The sequence below is a fragment of the Mustela lutreola genome, chromosome 13, assembly GCF_030435805.1.
Source record: "Mustela lutreola isolate mMusLut2 chromosome 13, mMusLut2.pri, whole genome shotgun sequence".
Classification (NCBI taxonomy): Eukaryota; Metazoa; Chordata; class Mammalia; order Carnivora; family Mustelidae; genus Mustela; species Mustela lutreola.
Window position 1 is genome coordinate 68,648,510 of NC_081302.1, and position 12,533 is coordinate 68,661,042.

The 12,533-nt window shown below is 38.8% G+C and overlaps 1 protein-coding gene across 2 annotated transcripts in view; it reads left to right on the plus strand.

The window, feature by feature from the left end:
* The first annotated feature begins 455 nt into the window (after window positions 1–455).
* SPART (spartin) overlaps window positions 456–12,533 on the plus strand; it is a 38,395-nt gene continuing 26,317 nt past the window's right edge. Inside the window, exons 1-4 of one of the 2 annotated variants that reach the window (XM_059144163.1) lie at window positions 456–676; window positions 3,855–4,666; window positions 8,914–9,111; window positions 11,137–11,301. In XM_059144163.1, coding sequence (XP_059000146.1) covers window positions 3,857–4,666; window positions 8,914–9,111; window positions 11,137–11,301 — 1,173 coding nt within the window. In that variant the 5' untranslated portion in view covers window positions 456–676; window positions 3,855–3,856. Of the gene's footprint in view, window positions 677–838; window positions 1,013–3,854; window positions 4,667–8,913; window positions 9,112–11,136; window positions 11,302–12,533 lie in introns of those variants that run through there. The other variant, XM_059144162.1, reaches the window with a different exon arrangement.

The window sequence follows — 12,533 nt, forward strand, 5'->3', positions numbered from 1 at the left end:
CTTTCTTGGATTTGGGGAAATTCCCAAATGGCCCCTACCTTAAAAGCCTTGCCCAGTGTTCATCATAATGATGAACGTTCATCATTATTTAACTTCGACATTAATTAATGTCATCTATAGCATTTTAGTAATTTTAAAGACGTTTTGGGAAAAGGTAAGGTATGTTCACTTTGATTTTTTCCCCTTTTAGCCTCTCACATTCATAAATGGTATTTGTACGGTTGCTATTTATTCTGAGGAGTCAGGAATTTAACATTGATCTCTTACATAGACTTTTAGTGCGCGCGCGCGCACACTTCTAGACTTTTACCATTGGAGGTTAACTGTCTTAGAATACATTAATAACAAAGATTAGGTGCCAGAAGAGTTGAGAGAATCAGCCTTTGTTCTCCCACGTGCACCGAGTCCAGGGCTCCCTCTAGCCGTGACGGCTCTCACTGCCCACCACTCTTTCCTAGCCCCTCCAGCGGCCCTGGTTCCGCGGCGGAGAAAGATATTGCGCAAGCGCGGGGGCTGAGGACGTGGCCGCGAAGACCTGGACTGGGGGTCCGCGCTGAGGGCCTGGTTCGCGTGATTCTCTGAGGGCCTTCTGCCCTCGTCCTTTTCTCTCGGCAGAGTTTCAGCTGGACTCTGCGATTCGAAGCTGAGTGACGTCTCCCCACACACCATTTTGAAGGTCAGCGTGGGCAGGACTTGGGCTGCACGGGCCGTGGGTAATCAGCCCCAGTGGGGGTCTCGCGAAAGCTGACCTGTGGGTTCCTGCCGCGGGAGCGAGGGCTGACGGGCGGGGCGGCCGCGTGACGTGGCGCGCTCTGGAGCGCGCGACTTGGAATGCTTTGTGAGTCCCGGCGTTGGGTCGCGCGCGCGTGTGAGGCGCTAAGAACCACGGGACCCGACCCGGCCCAACGCTTCGTAGCGGCGCGGCGTCTGAGGGAGCTGGTCGCTGGGCTGAGGCAGCCGGGCGGGGAACTCTTCAGGTGGCGCCGAAGCGCCCGAGGTCTGGAAGGCGCAGGTGGGGCAGCGGCTGGCGGGGAAGGATTCGCCCTTGACGCGGGGCCCCCACCCCGAGACAGGCGGGTCGCGTGAGCGCCCCGGTCCCCGCGGCCGGACCGGGCGGGGGGAGGGGCAGGGTAGAGAAGGCCCGGAGCCCTCATCCAAGTATCAGACGTGGAACTTTAGTTGAAGGAAACAATTTCGAGAGGATACTTTGCGAAGTTCTCTTAGCCCCGTCGTATATTTATGGGACCTCTGAGCCCCGCGCTCCCTACGCCCTTCACTCCTGTTTACTGGCTAACGCTGCCTCCCACACGCACCCCTTTCATCGTGCACTTGGAACATCTCTGTCCACCATTCTTGTGCTGCCTCATACGCGCTGTTTACTTGGCTTCGAAAATGGCTGTGGTTTTGCCCCCTTACAGCTTCGTGAAAGTTCGGTGGTCTTTACAGAACGTCAGCAACCAATAGCAATTGTTTGGGGGCATGGATAGCGTTCGGGTTCTGCTCTTTCGAATGCATTTGTTCATGTTCCTTAGGGATCCAGCATCGCAGAGGCCCTCTCCGACCTAATTTCTATGTCTGGAAAAAGTTTCTCTTGGAATGTGCACTGTTTCCTGACATGGCATTATTGCGTTACCGTCGAGTGGGCTCATTTTCCCACCCACTAATGAATTGTTTTACTCTGTCACTTAAGGATCCTCGAAATTTACTTTATTGCATTGTAACAATGGATTTGCGATCAAATTCTTGTAAGAATTCAGCAGGTTTTCTTTGAAATGTCCAAAAGCAAAACCAAGAAAAAGGAAATGTAAGAATGTCCCCAGTTACAAACGGAGCTATTTCTCAATTGCTGTCCTTTGCAATAACAGATCCCATTTGGAGACATTTTATAGGAAACCTGTTTGAAACAGGAGGGTTTTATGTTGGTACTTTCTCACCTGTGGGGCTTTCTGAAACGTCATTTGTGTAGTTCCTCTGACAAGAATGGATGGGAAGCTATTGGAGTGAGTTGCATACAGGTATTTGAAAAAGTTCCATCTTCGTTTTTCTTGTAAAGGGCCAGGTAGGCAGGCATTAGAGCATTTTCTGTATTGGAGGCTATTTGTGATGTTGCCGGTAGCTTGTTACTGGCTTTTAGGACTTGTGGGGTTGAACTAAGTTGTCAGGTATTTGATTCAGAATTTTGCCTTTTTTCCCCGGATTTTTTTTTTTTTTAAGCTTACACATATGCACACCCACACATAGTTATGTCTGAACCAAACACATTTTACTCCTTTTACTAGAATGTTTCAAAATATAAATGCGCTATTTGTATCTGGAACCAGGGTTTAGGTTGGGATTTAACATGATTATACTGGTGCGGGTATGTTTTATTTAATACTACAGATTGACATTTCAAAACTTTCTGTTCTCAACTTTAAAAATGAAAGTATGCAAGGGGCGCTTGGGTAGTACAGTCCTTTAACCTGCTGACTCTTGGTTTCAGCTCAGGTGGTGATCTCAGGGTGTTTTCCGTTCAGGTGGTGAGATAGTGCCCCGTCTCCCGCTGCACACTCACAACCCGAGTTGGCTTAAGACTCCCTCTCCCTGTGCCCCTCCTCACCTTAAATAAATCAATCAATCTTTATTATTTCTTCTTCTTTAAAGACTTTAGTTATTTGAGAAAGAGCACAAGTTGGGAGAGGGGCAGGGGGAGAAACAAGCTCCCAGCTAAGCAGAGAGCCTGAGGCAACTGGATCCCAGGACCCCATGGTCATGACCTGAGCTGAAGGCAGATCCTTAACTGAGAGACTTAGGCACCTTCGAATCTTTAAAAGAAATTTTAAAAATAAAAAAGTATGTGGAATCATGTAATAACGGTTTTTGTCTTTTCAAGCCACTTGATAAGCTCTTAACTGTGATTAGGGATATCACAGGTATTATTTTTTAAAATCTTTTTTTATTCTTTTAAGTCCTATTCTGCAGTTCTTACCCTTGTGAAATGCATTTTCTCAGAGACTTCTGAGAATATATCAAATCCTGGAATAAATCCCAAATTAAAAATGCAGTATTTTCATGCAGACTTTTACTTTCTGTGCTGAAATTCCCCACTACATTTCCCCTGATAGATTTCCAGGTGTTTTTCCCCTGCTAAACTTTTTTTTTCTCTCCCAAGATGAAGATTGTAGCAAGAAATGTTATTTAGCAACTGACCCATGGAATTACACCATCATCACCACTCCCCCACCCCTCCCCACACTTTCCTTTTCATTTTCTCCAGTGACACATTATTTCAGGAAACCTTTCAGCATACTGTGCAACATAAGCTTTGATATGTAGGTATACATACCTACACTTATACACTTTTTTAAAGGATTTATTTATTTATTTATTTGAGAGAGAGAGTGGGCATAAGCAGGAAGAGCAGAGGAAGAGAGAATCCAAAGCAGACTCCTTGTTCAGCACAGAGCCTGACTCAGGGCTCAGTCTCACGACCCTGAGATCATGACCTGAACTGAAATCAAGAGTCGGATGATTAACTGAGAAAGCCACTCAGGCGCCCCTCAACCTCATTTTTAATTAGCTGGATATAATCTGGATTTATATTATAATGGATTTTAAAATGAGGCTCTTTGGTTCCAACATTAGGTACATGGTAGGAAACATTTATTTATTACATGAAACTGTAACAAGAAAATTATTCAGTAGATATATTCTAACTTATTCTCCCTGTTTTTATTTAAGGATTTAGGAACAAGGGTATTTAGGAATTTAGAATTCCTCTTTTCTTGAAATATGTTTAGGTAGGAGAAATTGATGATAATTCAGTAAACAAATAGTTAAATTAGATAATTAAAATAATATTTTCTCTTCGACAGAAATGGAGCAAGAGCCACAAAATGGAGAACCTGCTGAAATTAAGATCATCAAGGAAGCATACAAGAAGGCCTTTTTATTTGTTAATAAGGGACTGAATACAGATGAATTAGGTCAGAAGGAAGAAGCAAAGAACTACTATAAGCAAGGAATAGGACACCTGCTCAGAGGAATCAGCGTATCATCAACAGAGCCTGAACACATAGGTGCTGGGTGGGAATCTGCTAGACAGATGCAACAGAAAATGAAAGAAACACTGCAGAATGTACGTACCAGGTTGGAAATTCTGGAGAAGGGTCTTGCCACTTCTCTACGGAATGATCTTCAGGAGGTGCCCAAGTTATATCCAGAATTTCCACCTAAAGACGTATCTGAAAAGTCACCAGAGCCTCAGTCCTTTAGTTCACCTCCTCAGCACACTGAAGCAAATGGGAACACTTCAACAGCGAGTACAGGGTTGGTTCCTGCACCTACTTCTTTATCCTTACCATCTCAAAGTCACCCAGCAGAAGCACCTCCTGCTTATACTCCTCAGGCTGCTGAGGGTCACTACACTGTATCCTATGGAACAGAATCTGGGGAATTTTCATCAGTTGGAGAAGACTTTTATAGGAATCATTCTCAGCCACCTCCTCTTGAGACCTTAGGGCTAGATGCAGATGAGTTGATTTTGATACCAAATGGAGTACAGATTTTTTTTGTAAATCCTGCAGGGGAAGTTAGTGCACCTTCATATCCAGGGTACCTTCGAATTGTGAGGTTCTTGGATAATTCTCTTGATACTGTTCTAAACCGTCCTCCTGGGTTTCTTCAGGTAAGCCAAAGAAAAATGTAAACATAATTTGAAATATGTATATATACATTATTATTATTTGCCAGTATTTATTATGGGTCCATGACAATAAGTGCAAAAAGATCACTCTAGTTCTTTATTAATATATTCTGTGAAATTTATGAGCCTTAAGTGTCTATGTGTTTAATAGCTTCTTTTTTTAAAGATACAAAATTGTGTTACTGTTTTTTTCAAAATTGTGTTTCAATATTAAAATTGTGATGACAAGACCTAAGGGGCATCAGAGCATTCATCCTTAAAATTTTAATTCTTTACTGAAGAAGAAACTTAACAACTTCAATTTCAAAAGTGATTTATGTAACTCATGTGAATGTGTTACTGTAAACCGCCTAAATGTTGTCAAGCCCCACCTGAGGGGTTGATCTGGGCTAGACCCAGCCCAGTATGTAGAACAGTGGTCCTCAACCAGGAATGATCCCCCCACCTACCCACCCTCCAACCCAAGGACATTTTGACAATGTCTGGAGACATTTTTGGTTGTCACAGGTGGGAGGTGGGTTGTACTACTGCTACTGGTATATAGCAGATAGAGGCCGGGGGGACTGCTAAACCTCTAAACAGGATCATTTTCATCAGTCAAAATTAACCCAAAATGTTAATCATGCAGAGGTTAAGAAACTTTGGTATAGAAGTAGAGATTGTGGTGATAATTTAAGATGCATTTCTAACATTCCAAGCAGATAAATTTATTGGCATGCCCTTGGTTGAAGAGTAAAAACTGTTGCTAAATAACAGCTGGTGTTGTTAGGGCACTGCTGTGGAATTAATGAAATATTCTAAAGGCAGTATTTTGAAGGTGATGTTGGAATAACAATCTGTTTTTTAAAAACTGGACATCAGTACAGAGAATTGGGTTCTAGAAATGAGGACTCCTTTACACTGGGTATAACAAAGAATTTTGCATGCATGTAAAGAAGATGATTGAGCAAAGCAGGTCTTCTTGTTCAGAGTCCAGATGATGCAGTTGGTTTAGTTACAGCAGTAGTAACCTAGATTGATTTTGTCTTTTTTGGTATACTCCACTTTCAGTTCTTAACGCAGGTTTTACATGGAATCAACTTGAAAGTTGTTTAAAGATAACTGGAGACTTACTAGGTGTGTTTAAAGGAGTTATTGTGGGCATTGGTGAAAAAAATAAAAAGACTTCATTATTGGATAGGAAGAATATTTTATATCTCTGTAGGTTATTTTAGGAAGAATCTTTGAGGTAGAAAGAGTGGACATTATTGATTGGAATTGTGAGGAGGCTGATTAAAGCTGTAATACTTTCTGCTGACCTGGTAGTAGAGCTGTGTCGTAATACTGGAATTTAAAACCTTTGGTTGGGGAGGTGAGCGGGTGCCTGGATGGCTCAGTCAGTTAAGTGTTAGACTCTTGATTTCAGAGCAGGTCATGATCTCAGGGTTGTGTTATGGAGCAGAGCTCCACATTGGGCATGGAGCCTGCTTAAGATTCTCTTCTCTTCCTTGCATACCCAAGCCTTTGGCTTGGGTCATGATCTCAGGTTCCTGGGATGGAGCCCCATGTCTGGCTCCCTGCTCTGCAGGGAGTCTGCTTCTCCCTCTCTCTCTGCCCTTCCCCTCCTGCTTGTGCTTCTCTCTCTCTCAACTGAATAAATACAATATTAAAAAAAAAAATTCTCTCTCTCCTCCCTCTCCCTCCCCAATGTACACACATTCATAATACATACATACATACATACATAAAATAAAGTACAATAAAAATGAAAAACTTTGGGGGCTCAGGCTACTGGAGATGATGGAAAGTGAGTATCAGAAACACTCTACTTGATTACATGAGCTCAACCATTAAAATGATTTGTTCTCTAGTAAAAATTTGTCCTGTTTGAGTGCTTTAAATAAAGTGTTTTTAATCTTTCTAGTATCTCCTATTTTTTGTTGTAAATAATAAATTGCACCCAAAGTTTAATTTGAGTATCTTGAAGAGGGTCTTATTTTCATGTATTCAGATATTTCTAACAGTGACCTAAAGGCAGTTAACATGTGTTCACTGAATGTCTCTGTTCTAAAAAACAAACACTAAATCAACTGAGTATTAGAAGTTAAATAAAATTTTTTAAAATATAACTTCTTAAACTGCAGAAATCCCTGTAGGTCTGTTTGTGAAATTAGAAATTAACTTGGTCTTAAGTAGGCAGGCATAGAATTCTAGGGTTTCTAAAAACTATATTTCTTTAAGTTTTAGTTTAATATACTTTTTAAACCTATTAAATTTGTAGTCAGTTCATTAGAACTTAGACATAAGGTTGTTCTCTGAAAGTGAATCTGGGAGAAATCAGCCTGTGGGGGATAAGCCCTCCAACCTGTAATGATCTACTATTACAGGTAGATCATTGAGAAAAAATAGACCTTGAGAAAGGTCTATAAAGTTTTGGTTCAGAAGATTTGGATACCCCAGTTAAATCAAGGTGTCCAGAATGTAGAGAAATCATAACAATAAAGGAAACTTTATCAAATTTTAGTTCTTTTAAGTACAACCTTTGCAACTTTGTTTTGTCAGTTTCATATCTCTGCTATTATTACTTTCTCAATGTTTCAATTTTTTTTTGAAGATTTTATTTATTTATTTGACAGAGAGAGATCACAGTAGACAGGCAGGCAGAGAGAGGGGGGGGGGAAGCAGGCTCCCTGCTGAGCAGAGAGCCCGATGTGGGACTCGATCCCAGGACCCTGAGATCATGACCTGAGCCGAAGGCAGCGGCTTAACCCACTGAGCCACCCAGGCGCCCCTCAGTATTTCAATTTAAATGTCTCATTTGTTGGCGTTCCTGGGTGGCTCAGTCAGTTAAGTGTTCAATTCTTGACTTCAGCTCAGATCATGGTCTCAAGGTTAAGATTCTCCCTCTTCCTCTGCTCTACCTCCCTTCTCTTAAATAAATAGATAAAAGATACATAGATAAATAGATAAATAAATGTCTCATTTGTTAATTTTATTATCCCAACCAATATAACAGCTGGGAAGTTGAGGGATAGATGTATTTCTTCTTAATATATTGAAATACATTACTATTCAAATTTAAATAATCTGATATATTACTTAAAGTCATTTCATATACCACTTATGGCAATACATCATACTTTGGAAGACACAGTAATCAGTTTTATTATGACTTCTCTAAAGCTTGACTTGTAAAAGATGAAGAAAAGTGGTGTTTGAGGTTACTGAAAAAGAGAATTTATAAAAGAAGAATTTAAAAAGGGTTATTAAGGATTTTCCAAGAAAGAATCAGACTTGGATACTCTGATCCTTTTAGGTTTATTCTGTTGGTCAGAGATGATGGCAGTGTACCAGAATTTTCCATTTTTGTTATATGAAATCTTTCATGCTTTTTGATTCATTTAACAATATTTTGATAGAATGTAATGTTCTAGCTATGTCACATCAGGTTCTCAGACTTAGTAAAAAAAAAAAAAAAAATTAAGCAGCATTGTGAAGGCTGGGTTTCTTTTTTTGTTTTTTGTTTTAGATTTTGTTATTAAGAGAGTGTACTGTGGAGTGAGGGGCAGAGGGAGAGGAGAGAGAGAATCTCAAAGCAGACTCTGTGTTATCATGACCTCGAGATTGTGACCTGAGCCAGAATAAGTCAAATGTTTAGCCAACTGAGCCACCCAGATGCCTCTGTAAATGCTGGGTTCTAATTAAAGGAATTGTTTGGCTTCTCTGGTGCCAGATTGCTTGTGTCTAAATACTGTCTCCACTTTTTTCACAGACTCAGAGCAACTTAATTAACCTCTTTGTGCCTCAATATTCTTGTACATAAAATGACAATATCTAACTTCATGGAATTGCAAGCATTAAATCAGTAAATACATGTACTTGAAAATGGTTTGATTTTATTTCCACAAAAGCATGTCTAATTTGAATTATAAAGAAAGTCTTAATTTACTTTGTTATTTACTTTAAACTAAACTCATTATTGGTTATCTGTGGGCTATTTAAGGCCACTAATTTGAAGACTATAGTAGAGAAATAACAGTTTTAGGACAGTTCTTGTGAGTGATCTACACAAAGATCAGACCAGCAAATGGCTAAGTTTTAGTGGGGATTTGTTGATGCTCATGATTTTGTAAAGTCTTGTAAAATGCATTTAGAATTTTGAAATGTTCTATGGTATAACAATTCTCAAACCAGTGAAAACCTAGTTTTATTCATTGGTTTTTTTTTTTTTTCCTAATTAATCCTTTCAGGTTTGTGACTGGTTGTATCCTCTAGTTCCTGATAGATCTCCAGTTCTTAAATGTACGGTGGGAGCCTACATGTTTCCTGATACCATGTTACAAGCGTCAGGATGCTTTGTGGGGGTTGTCTTGTCTTCTGAATTACCAGAGGATGATAGAGAACTTTTTGAGGACTTATTAAGACAGATGTCTGACCTTCGGCTTCAGGTAACTTGTGTGATCATCTTTAGAATGAAATCTATTTTAATGTAAGCACTCATTTTTAAAGAAATTGTAATAGGATGTTATATGATCAAAATTAGAAAAATGAGAATATATAATTTGCTCGTGTGTTCACAAATACTAGTTAGAAATTGGCCATAAATAGTGAAAAAGATTTGGGGCTTTAGCGTCAGTTTACCTGGATTTGAATTTGAACTCTTGCATTAATAGCTGTTTTACTAAAGTTATTGATCTTTTTAGTTTCTCTATCATAAAATGGGAATAATATTTACTTTATTGGGCTGTAGTAAAGATTAAAGTTTAATACATTAACTGTCTTATATCAGTGCTGACAAGTAATAATGTTCTGTGAATGTTAGCTCTTGTTATCACCACAGTCTTCCTGTTCAATTGGAAAAAAAGCCTAATGGGACTGAATGGTGAAGTGAAGGTAATTTTGGCATTAGCAGATGGGTTATGTTGGACATTTTAAGGATATGATTGTCATTTTGAGGAAGAAACAGGTTTTACTTGAGGGAATCATCTTTGTTCTTGTGATAAATAAAACTAAATAAAGAGAAAATAAAGTGCAGTTTAAAATATGGTCTGTCATCCTATGAACTTGCCTAATTAAGCTTTTATTTTTTTTTCTCCCCATGTGTTGATCTGTCATAAGGAGTTAAAATACAGAGTATTAAGGAGAGGTGTTCTCAGGTATTCTTCCCCATCCTGATGTACGACAATAGGGGGGAAATATTTTTGATTCTGAAGTTGAAGGATATTGACAGCATGATAGTATACTCTTTTATTCACCACTTCAGTCAATGTATATTTAGAATCTCTTCTTTAGGTAATATGTTAAATGATGGATAGGAAGACAGAACAAGAGACTGACTTTAAAGATACCATTTAATAGCTCCTATTCTCAGGCACTTACATTCTGCTAAATAATCCAATGCAGGATGATGACAGGTAATGAAATAAAAGTTCAGGAAAGAGATCAGGGAATATTTCGCAAAATAGTTGCCTTTGGGTTCAGTCTTAAAACTTCCATTCCTGTTTTCTTAGGAAGTAGAATACACTTTCATTCTACACCTATCTTGAAAAGATCACAGGTGACAAGAACAGACTACTCACTAAGCATAAGAGCAGGGTCCTCTCTAGCGTTAGGTGTACGGACCGTATTATGAGAATGATCTGGTGATCAACATACACTTTACCATAGCCAATGCTATACACTTAAACTATGGTAACAAAACATGTGGTACCCTTACAGAAATGTGTGTAGCCTCAGTGTGCTCATGGAGAGTAGTTGACAAAGGCAAAAACTTGGTCAAATGGAAAGAGTTCAAGTCTTAGCTTTGCTATTTACTGGCTGAATGAAATGACATTCTTAATTATTTCAGATCTATCATGGAGCAGTTTCTCCCTTTACCCCTACATTCATTGGACCTATCTTACTTTTATATGTTTACTTTTTGGTTGCGCGTCATTTTTAGTTTGCTGTGTTGTCCCAGAACTTCCAACTGTAAATGGAAGTTAGTTACTAGCTATAATTTTGACTTGTCTTTACTCTTAAGTATTCATTCAGCAAAGTATATGTGAGCAAAAATTAAGTGCAAAAACAGAAAACAAAATCAGTCTTCCAACAATGCAGAGTGGTTAAACTGGACATGAGTTTTGTTCATTGCCTTTGATGGCATTTAGTTTTACACGTTTCCTAAAACTTACCATTTGTTATTTAATTAAATTCAAATGTAGCTACATCTGACTTAGTGATAGCTTATACTAACAACTTCTCTAAGTTTATCTTTTATGCTTTGTCTTTAGAAATTTGGTTAAGCCCATATGCTGTGAACTAAAGAACTCAAGGGATTGAGGTTTGGTGATGAGATAAAAGTATAGAGGAAAGACCGGCAAAAGTGGTTGTACTTATAGACTGTTAAACACATCAGTGTTTGAACAAGCACATTATTATAACACAATTTAGAGAAAATTCAAATTTGATCTAAGGTTTAGTCTACCTCCTAGGCAAACTGGAACCGGGCAGAAGGAGAAAATGAATTCCAAATCCCTGGAAGAGCTAGATGCTCCTCTGACCAACTGAAGGAAGCCAGTGGCACTGATGTAAGACAGTTGGACCAAGACAATAAGGATGTGCGTCATAAAGGAAAAAGGGGGAAAAAAGTAAATAAAGTAAGTAAAAAAGCAATAAGGTGGTATGTGTGTGTGTCCTATTCTAATGGTACCTTTTACCAGTTTCAATTATTTATAAAGTCTTATCCCTGTTTACTAAAGCAGGGCAACTTTCAAATTCACAAACTGATCACTGGCAAAAATAATTAGAATCAGCTTTAATATTGTTTTTATTGTTTAATATTGTTACTTACCCTGTTTTAAAAGATATTCTATGTTTTGGGGGATAGATTTTTTTGAAGTATTTGAGGAATTTTTGTATTTACATTAATGTTGTTCTCTACCTTCCTTAATACACCAGAATCTTGGGGTTACGTATGCTTTTCCTTACACCACCATTTTTATTCAGTCCCTTGTTTCTTTATGGATGGTTATCAGGAAAGAAAATGAATTTTTTAAAAATATGTTTAGTAGTGGAACGCCTTGGCACAGTCACTTGAACATCTGACTTTTGGTTTTTGACTCAGGTCTAGATCTTGGGGTCCTGGGATTGAGCTCCACATCCAGTTTTATGCTCAGCACAGTCTGCTTGACACTCTTTATCCCTCTCCATCAGCCCTTCCACCCCCCACTTGAGCATTTACTTTCTTATAAGTAAATAAGTCTTTAAAAAATATGTTTAGTAGTTTTTCATTTCTTAGATCCTGAGTAGATGATATGTTCCAAGTGGCAGGAAGTTCAGTAAGGTTTTTTAGTGCTAGAATGCTGAGCATTCTGGAAAAGTTAAATTTCTTATCTCAAGAAATTTCTTGTCTGTTGGGGAGGACAGATTAGTAAAGAGGATTTCTAGCCAGTGTGATCATTAGATGAAGGTACATAGGTTATATAGTAGGCTAGATTGCACCATCTAATATACAACCTAGCTTCATCAATAAGTGTGAGCCTATAGTAGTGTGGGAAGCAGTAAGGAAGGCTTCTGAGAGGGCATTGTGACTAAGATAACTCCTGAAAGATGAAGCAAAATTTGGTCATACACATAGCAGTTTGAAGGAGATTCTAGGCAGAAGTAGTAACATAAGCAAATACATGAAGAAAGAAAATACCATTGTGTGAGTATTGAATTACAAAGTTTTGTATTGTTAATTGTTTTATTCCATATTGTAAGTGCTCAATAATTATCTTAGCATTATCATACCACTTGAATAGTCCGCACTTTAAAATTTTTTTTTAAAAATTGTATTTATTTGAGAGAGAGAGAGCACAAGCAAGATGGAGGCAGAGGGAGAAGGAGA